Raw genomic sequence first — 11108 nt, forward strand, 5'->3', positions numbered from 1 at the left:
GGTGAGGCCCTGGAGCCGAGGGCCCCAGGCAGAGGGGGGGCACCGGGTGCCCCCATACTCACAGTAGCCACACCTGGTCCCGCCTTCGAAGATGAAGCCGTGGGGCACGGCGCCGTAGCGGCGCAGGTCCGACAGCTTCCACTGCCCCGCCACGGCGGGCGGCACCTCCCGCGCCAGCGCGAGCAGGTCGTTGCAGAGGTGCAGCGTGGCGGGGCCGCTCTCCAGCTTGGTGCCCGGGGCCACCGTCACCTGGAACCTGTGCACTGGGGCGGGGGAGGAGAGGGCGTCAGGGGGGCATGGGGGAGGGCTTGGGGGGGCTTGGGGGGAGAGGGTGTCACGGGGGGGAGGGCATGGGGGAGGGCATCAGGGGGGCATGGGGGAGGGCTTGGGGGGCATGGAGAAAGGCATGGGGGGAGAGGGTGTCACAGGGGGAGGGCGTGGGGGAGGGCGTCAGGGGGGATGGGGGAGGGCGTGGGAGGAGAGGGTGTCACGGGGGGGAGGGCGTGGGGGAGGGCGTCAGAGGGGATGGGGAGGGCGTGGGGGGAGAGGGTGTCACAGGGGGGAGGGCATGGGGAGGGTGTCAGGGGGGATGGGGGAGGGCGTGGGGGGAGAGGGTGTCACAGGGGGGAGGGCGTGGGGGAGGGCGTCAGGGGGGATGGGGGAGGGCGTGGGGGGAGAGGGTGTCACAGGGGGGAGGGCGTGGGGGAGGGCGTCAGGGGGGATGGGGGAGGGCATGGGGGGAGAGGGTGTCACAGGGTAGGGCATGGGGGAGGGTGTCGGGGGGCATGGGGAAAGGCATGGGGGAGAGGGTGTCATGGGGGGGAGGGCATGGGGGAGGGCGTCAGGGGGGGCATGGGGGAGGCATGGGGGAGAGGGTGTCACGGGGGGGAGGGCGTCACAGGGGGAGGACGAGGTGGAGGGCATGGGGGGAGGGAGTCATGGGGGGAGGGCATGGGGAAAGGCATGGGGGGAGAGGGTGTTACAGGGGGGAGGGCATGGGGGGAGCACCAGGGGGGAGGGCATGGGGAAGAGATGCCACGGGGGAGGGCATGGGGGGAGGGCGTCTCGGGGGGAGGCCGGGCTGCTCGCCCACGTGTTCACATGCATGAACTGCACATGCTCCTCCGGGGTGCGCTAACACGGGGCCGAGCACCCCCGGGTGGGGGACGGCTGCATGCACCTGTCTACCTCATTTCAGGGACTAGGGGGGCCCAGGGGGGCTCGGCCCAGACCCCACCTGACGACCATCGTCCTGCCCTCAGTAGCAGCTTGACGCTGCTCAGGGAATCCCCATGCCACCTTCCACAGACGGGGAAACCGAGGCCCGGGGAGGCTCCAATCAGGGCAGGATTTGCCCCACCTGCCCCACCCGCAGCCCACCCCGGCCCCCGCCTCGTCTTTCCCCGGGAAGGCAGGGGCCCGGGGTGTCAGGGTCCTGCTGTGCCCCCAGGCCGGCCACGAGAGGCCGCGCCCACTTGGGGTCAGGTGACACCGGGCGCGGCTCGGGCCTCCCCTTCCGCTCCCCAGCCGTCCCCAGAGCCCACTGGGCCACACTGGGCGGTGACCCAGCCCTCACAGAGAGGCTCAGTGTCCACGACCCAGCCTCTGGGGGGACGCCGACCCCACCCTGGGGGAGAGGCCTCCGCGCCCTCCAGGCCGGGGAGCCGCCCCCACGCGGGAGCCTCGGCAGGTGGCTCTGAGCTACTCCCCAGGCCCACCGCCTCCCCACCCCTCCCACGGCTGGACGCCCCAGGGGGTCCCAACCGGCCCAGGGACCCCAGCATCAGGGGCCAGCAGGACCTTCTGGAAAGGCCCGGCTCTTCCTTTCCCCCGCAGCCTTGCCCCCGGCTCCCCTCACTGCCCGCCCGCCCCCTGGCCCTTAGCCTCTCCCCGTGGATGGACAGATGGACGGTGGAAGCTGCACCTCAGGGCAGGCGTAGGGTGACGCCAGCAAGGCACCCACCTCCACGCCCAAAAACGCAGCAACTGCGTTAAGTAACATTTTAGTGCCATGTTTTAAAACTCAAAATTAACGCCTCCACGACGACGAAAATACCTTTCTTAAAAAAATACTGTCAAGACAGGGTCAGACAGAGAGGAGGGCTGGGGAGGGAGGGGGCTCGGGGTGCGGGGTTGAGCTCGGCGTGGGCCGGGGCGTGGGCTTTGCTCTCCTTCAATCTCCTATTACAGGTCCGCTGCTCTGGAATTTCCTATCCAAAGCTGCCGCCCCAGGACCCGTCCTGCTGCCCCGGCCCGTCACGCCCCTGCTGGCGCCCAGGTCCGGCAGCCCGGCTCCGGCCCCCCCCACTGCTGGGATTCGGGGGGCTGCTCCCCGCGTCTCCAGCAGGGCGGCCTGCAGAGGTGGGGCGAGGGGGCCCTGTCTCCCCCGCCTGCCCCCCACCCGCGCCTCCCAGGGGCACCCGCGCCCGCCCCCCTGGTCTGCCCGGCCCAGCCTGGGCCCCAGCGCGGGGTTCAGCCCCCTGATCGCCGCCAAGTGGACCCTCGGCCCACTCGGCTCCAGCGGCCCCCGCGGGGCGCAGGGCCCAGTTCCGGCTGCCAGGGTGGGACTGGTGGGGGCACGGGGACCCCGCTTCCCCGCCCAGCCTGGGCTGCGCTCCCCAGCCCCGTGTGGGGGCCCGAGTCCCCGCGCGGGCCGGCCCAGCCGCGCCCACCAGCCTGGCCTCCGGGGCGGCCCCCGCAGGCCCCCGCCCGTGCCCGGCGCCCCGCCCCGAGGTGCCCGGCGCCCGCACTCACCCTCGCCCAGCGCGTAGCGGATGCGGGCGTCCCAGGCGCACATGGCCTCGCGGCTCTCGAAGCCCAGCATGACGGCCTGCGACAGGCAGACGATGGCGAGCGTGTGCGCCAGGCCCTCGTAGAAGAGGCCGGGCTGCAGGCCGCAGATGTCCTCCAGCGTGGCGCTGCTGCGCTCCCGCAGGCCCTGCGCGCGCTCCGCCCGGTCCTTGTAGGCCAGCATCAGCAGGCAGTCTGCGACACGGGCGGCGTCAGTGCGGCCACGCCCCCGCGCCCCCGCGCTCCCATCCCGGCCCCACACGCGGAGAACCCCGCCCACGTGGCCACACCCGGCCCCACACACCGAGAACCCCGCCCACGCGGCCACACCCGGCCACACGCTCAGAGAACCCCGCCCACGTGGCCACACCCGGCCACACGAGCCGAGAACCCCGCCCACGCAGCCACACCCGGCCACACGAGCTGAGAAGCCCGCCCACACGCGCTGAGAACCCCGCCCACACGGCCACACCCGGCCCCACAAACCGAGAACCCCGCCCACGCGGCCACACCCTGCCGCACGCGCTGAGAAGCCCGGGCGCCCACAGGACGCAGCACCGCTCCGCCCGCCCCAGCCCCCTGCCCGCGCGGCCACACTGGGCGCCATGGAGCATGGGCGCAGCACCACGGACCTGCGCCGGCCCCGCCTCCCGGCACGCGGAGACCCCCTCTCCGCTTGTTCTGCTCTCCAGGGTTGCCCCGAGCCCCGGGGAGGAGGAGGGGTCCCACAGCAGACCCTGGACAGGCCCCCTGCCCCCGGCTGTCCCCGCCGGCTCGGGCCTCGGCTCCCGCCTCCGTCACCCCCTAATCCCAGCTGGTGACCCCAGCACGGCAGGCCCTGGATGCCGCCGGCGCTTGGCCAGGCAGGACAGGACCCTGTGCCCGGGGCCCCACTCCCCGCCCGAGCCCACTTGGAGGCGGGTGAACACTGTCCCGAGGGAACACGGTGCTGGCGCGTGCAAAGGCCCTACGCTGCGCAGGCTCGTCCTCGTCCAGCCTGGCTGCGTGACATACCCTCTGTGACGACGGGGCCTAAGGCCGGCTCTCCACATGTCTAAGCGTGAGAAGCCCCCAACCCTTTCCTGGTCGAGATGCAGGGGCGGAGGGGGGAGACGGAACGTCAGGGAGACCCCCAGGGGGCACACAGGATGTCCTCGCTTTGCTCCTCCGAGAAGCACCCACTACCCCCCACAGCGAGCCCCGCTGAGACCCCAGACCCCAAACGGGCTGGGCTCAGACCCTAATCACCGGGCGCGATCTGGGTCAGAGCCGCGCGTGTGAGCTTTGGCCCCTCCCAGAAGCCACCAAACCAGCCAAGGGGTCACAGCAGGCAGGCGCAAGGGGCCAAGTGACCACCCAGGTTATGGCCAGTGCGTCTTCTCTGTCCAGGCCAGACGGTGTTCGGGGCCACAGGGTCTGTGTCACGGCAACTTGCCTCTCATTATAACACGAGCCCCCTCTGTCAGAAAGTGAAAACGTGGGTGGGCCGCGTGCCAATAAAACTTTATTTACAAAACCAGATGAGGGCCTAGTTTGGCGTGAGGGGCTGAGGTGCGCCACCCCTATTGGGATATCCACGTCCCATGGGTAAGGGGCAGGGGCAGATACCACCCCGCACTGGCCCCCCCCAGCTCGAGCAGCAGCACCTCACGGCAGCGTCCCAGTTTGGGGCCCTGTGACCACGGGGCGCACGCTCTAGGGCGGCTCTGCCTGTTGCAGGGGACAGGTGAGCAGATGTCGCCCGCGCAGCCCCAGGCCAGGTGGGGTCCACAGGCCTGGGGGCCGGCCCCGGGGACGAGCCCGGCCGCTCAGCTTATTCCAGGACGCGCCTCAGGCCCTCGACCCCAGGCAGACCAGGCCACGCCACGCCGGCCAGGATGCGCCAGCCAGCCCCCGGGACGACGCACGCACTGGGCAGGGGCAGGTGCCCGACGCGGGGAGGGGCGGCGCGGGCAGCAGCCACGCAGTGCTCAGCACGCCGAGCGACCCGCACTGCCGCGCAGCCACGAGCGCATCACCGCACGGAGGAGGCCGCGGCCCTCACGGAGCCGGGGAGCGGCAGGTGTCTCTCGGGAGGGGGCCTCGCCGGGGGGGGGGGGGGGGGGGGGGGAGCTCTTGCTTCCCAGGTGAGGACCCGCCCAGGGCGTCAGGGCGTTGGGGGTCCGTGGCCAGAAAAAGGCCCTGGCGCTCCCAAGCAGCCGTTAAACGCACAGAGAGCACACCCGGAACCCGCGCCCGCTCCGCCCATCGGGGGCGCCCGCGTTCACTTCCTCTCCGCAGCGTGGCCGCGGGAAGGGACTGTGGGCATCAGCCGGGTCCCCTGTGGAGGTTTTAGGACAAAAACCAGAAGCCCAGCCCAGAGGGAGAGAAATGGGGGGGCGGGGTGTCACAAAGGCACACGCCATACACGTGCCCCCCAATCAGCTGCAGGTGCCCCGAGAAAGCCTCACGGCAGGCGTGCGGCACGGAGGGCAGGGCTGAGCCGCGGGCGTGGGGTCGGCGCTGGGACGCGCTCCTTGGCCCTCCGCGGCAGGCTCAGGCCTGGGTCCACTACACCAGGCCCCCTGCGCCCCAGGCCCTCCCTTGGCCCCTCCGGGCCACGTGGCCTCAAGGCCTCCCAAGCCCCCAGCCTCCGTTTCCTCATCCGTGACATGGGGTGCCGGGACACCCCCCCACAATGCTGTCACAGTTGTGAAGCCTGCAGGGCCCCCACCAGGGCTGCCCACGGACCTCCGCGCCCCACGGCTGCCCCCATGCGGGGGCCCGGCCAATCCGTGGCTCGCCCCACAGCTCTCATCTGGCCACGTCCCACCTCTCCGGCCTCAGTTTCCCCAGCTGACACACGGCCAGCAGCCCCACCTCGCTGAAGCCGAGCACGACACCCCCTGGGGGGAAGATGCTCCTTCCTGGGCTGTCCCACCCCAAGCCGGACATTCTGCCGCCGCCTCCCACGGCAGGGGCGGGGGGCCTGCGGCTCCACCCGGACACAGCATCCCACCCCGTCTCCCCTGACTCACCAGCGCCCCTCCCCGGCACCCACAGGGCAGCGAGAGGAGGCCAAAAACGTGTGTCTCGTCCTGTCCGGACCCCCCAGCACCGAGGGCCCCATGCACCCCTCCTCCAGCCCCGGCAGCGCCCCAGGCCCACCCCCCACCCTCGCGCCCTCACATCTCCTCCCGCTTCCGCCTGCAGGCCCCTGAGGACCGGCCACCTCCTGTGCTCTGCCGCGGCCCGCTCCGGCCTCCCTCCCCACGGTTCTCCCTGCCACCGTCCGTCCCCCTCCTAGCTGCCATCCCCCCTGGGGGAGGCGAGCCCGGGCAAGGCAGGTCCACGTTGGCTCCTGCGTGGGCGCAGGGTGCTGGGCCCAGAGGGGCGGGCCAGCGGGTGAGACGCTCACCTCCTGCGTTCCGGGAGCTATGCTCCCAACGATACAGCCGAGAGCAGCCACCAACAAACAGCGAGCCAGCGTCTTTGGCTTTGTAGGCTGGCTGGACTCTGTGGGAACAACTTAACCCAGAAGCAGCCATGACAGCTCATACCCGAACAGCCGTCGTTGCATCCTAATAAAACTTTATTAGCAAAAACAAGCAGTGGGCCAGATTTGGTCCCGGGCTCTGCCAAGTTGAGGGCAAAGGACACCGTGCCGCCCTCCAGCTGCCGACGCCTGCCTTCGCCCCTGCTCCGGGCAGGCCCTTCCTGCTCTGGGACCTCGGGGCTTGCGCCACTGACTCGGCGGCCCGGTATTTGTCCCTACGTCCCTTTTCCTGCTGCCCTGCGCCCTCCTCCTGCCTGCTCGAGCCTTTGCGTCTGTGTCCGCCAAGCGTGCCGCTTTCAGGAGGCCCGAGGCTGCCACGTGAAGCCACCGAGCTCTGTGAAATACGGGGTGACACCCGGGGCATGGCCCAGCCTCTCAGTGCCGGATCCCCACGCTCGGAGCAACTCCAGGGGCTGAGCTGGGGTGTCCGTGGCGGGCGGCGGGCGGAGAGGGGCGCGGCCGTGCGCGGTGCCCAGGGTGGGACCCCGTGTGGGACGTGTCGCATCCCAGCCCTCTCCGCCATCGCCTTCTGGCGATAGACCGGCCGTTTCGCAGGCCCATCCCACGGGCAGGGCCGAAGCATGCGGGGCGCCAGGCTCGGGAAAATGGACATTCCAGGGCGGGGACCTGAGGCCCAGTGGGCCGAGGGCCGGAGACGGCGCCCAGGGCTTCCGGGGAGCAGAATTGCCGGGCACAGTGCACGCCGCCCCAGCGCCAGCCCCGACGCGAGGAGCTGCGCGTCCCCAGCCGTTGTTGCTGGCACTTCCCGGGCCCTGCCGCTGGCCAGGAAACCCCTGGAGAAGGTGGAAGCGTCCAGGCTGCACCTGGGGGAGCGGGAGCCCGGGCCGGGCAGGGTCCCCCCCCCCAGGACAGGGCGCTGGAGCTGGCTCCCGAGGGGAAGAGTGGAGATGCGCCAGGCAGGGCCCCTCGTGTGCGCAAAGCCGCGGGGACAGGCGCAGGCCTGAGGCAGGAGGGGAGGCGGGGGTCGCGGAGGGCTGCCGTGGCCCTGGGGTGGGCATCCACGCCAGGCTCCTGTGTCTGCAGCTCCCCTCCAGCCTGTCACGGGCACGTGCCCAGCCTGAGTCCCAGGGCCCACCTGCCCGAGTCGGGTGTGTGCCCAGGGGGTGGGCGGCCCAGCCCCTCCCGCAGGCGAGCTCCCCCTCCAGCACTCGCCGACGTCCCACCCGAAACGGGCTGCGCGTGAGGAGCTCCCCAAGGGGTCCACGGGGAGGAGAGCTGCCACCACCCATGCCCTGTCCCCAGGGTCCAGCCCCCGCAAAGCCCACTCACCCGCGCGGCCCCGGGGTGTGGCAAGGAGCCCGTGGCACTGGAAGCAGCCCCCGAGGCAGGGCCACCATCAGCACGCGGGCGTCCCAGCGGGCCTCGCGCCACTCAGCTCTCCTGCCCACTGCCAAGCGTCCTGCCTGCGCCAGCGCTCGGGGCCCCTCCGGGCGGCCTTTTGGAGCTGGAGGCAGCCGACAGGGGTGGCCCCACGGAAGCAGCCCTGCCGCCCGCATCCCCACAGGGGACGGACGATGCGCCCCCCGCCCAGGACCACCCACAGAGTCCACAGGCCCTGGGCCAGAATGCCCCTGCCCCGATGCGGCCCGAGAGGAGGCCAGCACGTGCGCCCAGGGCCACGCTCCCCCAGCACGCCCTCGAGCCGCGCAGAGACAGGTGGGCAGAGGGACGGGCAGCGCTCGGCCAGGCCTGGGGCTCCCGGCGGCTCCCGGCTTCTCGGCTTTTCTTCTCTGAGCACGAGCCACCTTTGACAAAGGCCCGTTGTTCTGGATGTTTCCTTCCTTTCCCTGGCTAGACTTTTTGGTAATAAACGCGAATGCAGCTGAGCATTTCCACCCCAGCACACCGCCCCCGCGGTCACGACCCCGGCGCTGGGCCGCCACCGCCCAGCTCGGCGGCCATCGCCCTCACCGACCACGTTGCAAGGGCAGGAGAGGGAGGGCGCAAAGCCGCGACGCCCCCGCCCCTCCGGTTCCTTCCGGAAAGGAAATATTTTTAAAAGAGGAGAAGAATCCCGCCACTTCTAAGGCAAGAAGGCAGGCTGCCCCCCCGCCGGCCTGGACACCGCTCCCCAGACCCCCCTGCAGTGCCGCGTGCGCCGCGAGCGCGTGCAGCCCGGGCGGTTCCGCCTGTGCTGGTGACACCACGCCGCCTGGGGACGCACAGCTTCTCGAGTCGGGGTGCAGCTCGGGCAGAGCCCCGCGGTGCAGGCAGGCCCTCCCCCAGCACCGTCCAAGGGCAGGGAGCCCCTGGCCGCCAAACCCCCGAACCCCAGCACTGCCCCTCAGGGAGCTCGCCCGGTACTCAGGTGAAAGGCTGCCACCAGCTGCACATCCCACCCGCTCCTACTGCTACTCCAAGAGGCACAAAGAGCACACGCAGGCTCTGCTCCAGGGGGCCCCCCAGGAATCTCCCCCAGGCCCCTGGCCCCTCTGGGGCCCCCCACAGGCTCCAGCCCACCCTTGAATCACCAGACTCTGCCTCCAACCCCCTGCCCTCCCACCCGTGCCCTCTGCCGCCCCCGCCTGCTGCCTGCCCCCCCAGGCTGGCCGGGCCGCCCCGTCCCCTGCCTGCCGGGGGCTCCCCACCTTCTGGCCCTACCCCCCTCCACTCCCCAAGCTCCCGACAACAAGGACCCCTGTCGGGGAGCCCGGAGTGCAGGGTCGGTGCATGAGGGTGGCCTGGGGGCCAGGCGCCCGAGGCCCGGGCACGGGGGTGGCTGCCCACGGCCAGCAGCGGGCTCCGGCCACCCACGATGCCTGAGCAGACACAGGCCAAGAGACCAAGGAGGGGACAGAGGAGGAGACCGAGGACGGAAGGCCCCCCCCTCAGACTTCCTGGGAAATTACAGACCCCCAGGTGTCCTGGAAGACACAAGGCGACCCCCGCGTAAGACGGCACCCCCCACCCGCCCACAGACGCCCGGGGGCCTGGGCCGGCTCCAAGGCACCTGTCGCCCGGGACAGCTGCAGGGCTCCGAGTGCGCCCGCAGGGCCGAAGCTGGACGCCAGACTTCCGGGGCTCGCTGCCGGCCTGCTCCCAGCTGGGGGGGTCCAGCCTGGCAGGTGGGGCGGGGGGGACGCGAGGGCAGCACTCCCTCCGCCTGGGGGGCTGTTCCCACCCAAACAGTAGGGGTTTTACTTTCCTCGGGCACAGAGAAGCCACGCCCGGTCACCCAGCCTCGGCCCTACCTGGGGGGGGGGGGGCGGGGTCTCCGATCACCACCCACTGGGGCAGCCCCCTTCCCGGCTCCCGCTCAGAGCATCCGACAGACGCAACGTGAGCACCCCCCCGCCCGTCAGCAGCATGGCGTTCACTTCCTGGGGGGCAGGGGGTGCAGGCCCTGCACCGGCCCCCGCCCCCCTCTGCACGCCCCCCCCCAGACCCGCCACCCTCCATCCCCTCCAGCCTCCCCTGCTCTTCCTCCGCAGGGGCCCCCCTCGGCCTCCTCGGCGCCCCCGCCCCCTCCCGCGCCCCGGCGTCCCCGCGGCGGGCCCGGGTCGGGGGGCGCGGGCGGCCCGCGGCGCTCTCGGGTTACGGCCCCGCGGCGCGGGTCCAGCGGCCGCGCGGGCGCCGCGGGCTATTTCGGGCGAGCGGGCCGCGCTCCGGGCCCGCAGCCGCGCCGGGAGGCCGCGAGCCCCCGCGCCCCGGCCCCGGCCCCCCGCGGCCCCGCGCCGCCCGCACGCCCGGCCCGCGCCGCGCTCACCTGCCACGGGCGACGGCTTGCGCAGCACCAGCCACCTAGTCTTCCACTGCGGGGAGAGGGGGGTGAGCCGCCGCCCGCGCCCGCCGCCCGCCGCCCCCCGCGCGCCCCGACCTTCTTGCCGTCCCGCAGCTTGACCTGGCCCTCCACCAGCGCCGCCTCGGTCATCTTCGGGCATGGTTCCGGGCGGCGCCCTGTCGCCGGCGCCGGGGCCCAGGGTCACTTTCAAAATAGCTTCCCGGGGCCGGGCCGGGGCTGGGCCAGCGGAGGGCGGGCCCGGGGCGCGCGCGGGGCGGGCTCTGCAGAGGCCGGGACGCGGCGCCGCCGCCCATCTGGCCCGGGGCGGCCCGGGCCGTCCTCGGGGGGCGGGGGGCTGCGTCGCTCCGATGGCCCGAGGGGCGGGGGTCCTGCCGAACCCCTTGTTTCACCGGGAAGTGGCCGGGGCGCCGCGGCCCCCTCCCCAGAGGCGCGGGCTCCAGCTGTGCGGTGGTGGCACTGAGTGCCCCACGGCCACCTGAGGCTGGCACCCTCCCAGGCGCACCTGCTGCTCACCTCAGTGTCCCTCCCACGGCATGGACGGGGAGAGGGCCCCTTCCCTTCCCAAGGCAGAGAGCACCCAGCAAAGGGCGCCCTGCGGGTCGATTTGTCCATTTGGTTTTCATCCACCAAGCTGCTCTCGTCTCTGGTCTCTGCCCTCCCAGCTTCCAGGGCTTGTCACCAGACCAAGCCTGACCGCACTGCCCTTGGCCCAGGACACCCCTCCCCTCCGCCCAGCTCCTTCACACCCAGAACTGGCGCCTCCCCAGGCGGGCGGCCCCCGTTACCTGTCCATTCGCATCCCTGCTCCCGGAGCCCGGGCAGCGGGGGCCCCGGAGCAGGTGCTGCAGATGTCCTGGCGCCCCAGGCCCCCCGTCTGCTCGGCGCCACCCCCACCCCCAGCGGAGGGCCGGCCCCGCTCCCACCAGCCTTCCTGGAGCCTCTGAGCTGCCCTAGCTCTGTCCAGCTGCCCCGGGGGGCTGGCCTGCGCTCCCCGGGGTCGGCCCCCATCTGTACATCGCC

The 11108-nt window shown here is 72.4% G+C and overlaps 1 protein-coding gene across 1 annotated transcript in view; it reads right to left on the reverse strand.

Annotated features, from left to right (window-relative positions):
- The window catches only part of DOK7 (docking protein 7), a 29807-nt gene extending 19529 nt beyond the window's left edge, over positions 1-10278 (reverse strand). The window contains exons 1-4 of the mRNA XM_058301315.2: positions 10164-10278; positions 10053-10098; positions 2755-2985; positions 63-263 (exon numbers count right to left, since the gene is read on the reverse strand). Of these exons, the coding sequence (XP_058157298.1) occupies positions 63-263; positions 2755-2985; positions 10053-10098; positions 10164-10217 (532 nt within the window). The 5' untranslated portion in view covers positions 10218-10278. The remainder of the gene's footprint in view (positions 1-62; positions 264-2754; positions 2986-10052; positions 10099-10163) is intronic.
- Positions 10279-11108: the final 830 nt, after the last annotated feature.

This window comes from Dasypus novemcinctus, chromosome 1, assembly GCF_030445035.2.
Source record: "Dasypus novemcinctus isolate mDasNov1 chromosome 1, mDasNov1.1.hap2, whole genome shotgun sequence".
NCBI classification, from domain to species: Eukaryota; Metazoa; Chordata; class Mammalia; order Cingulata; family Dasypodidae; genus Dasypus; species Dasypus novemcinctus.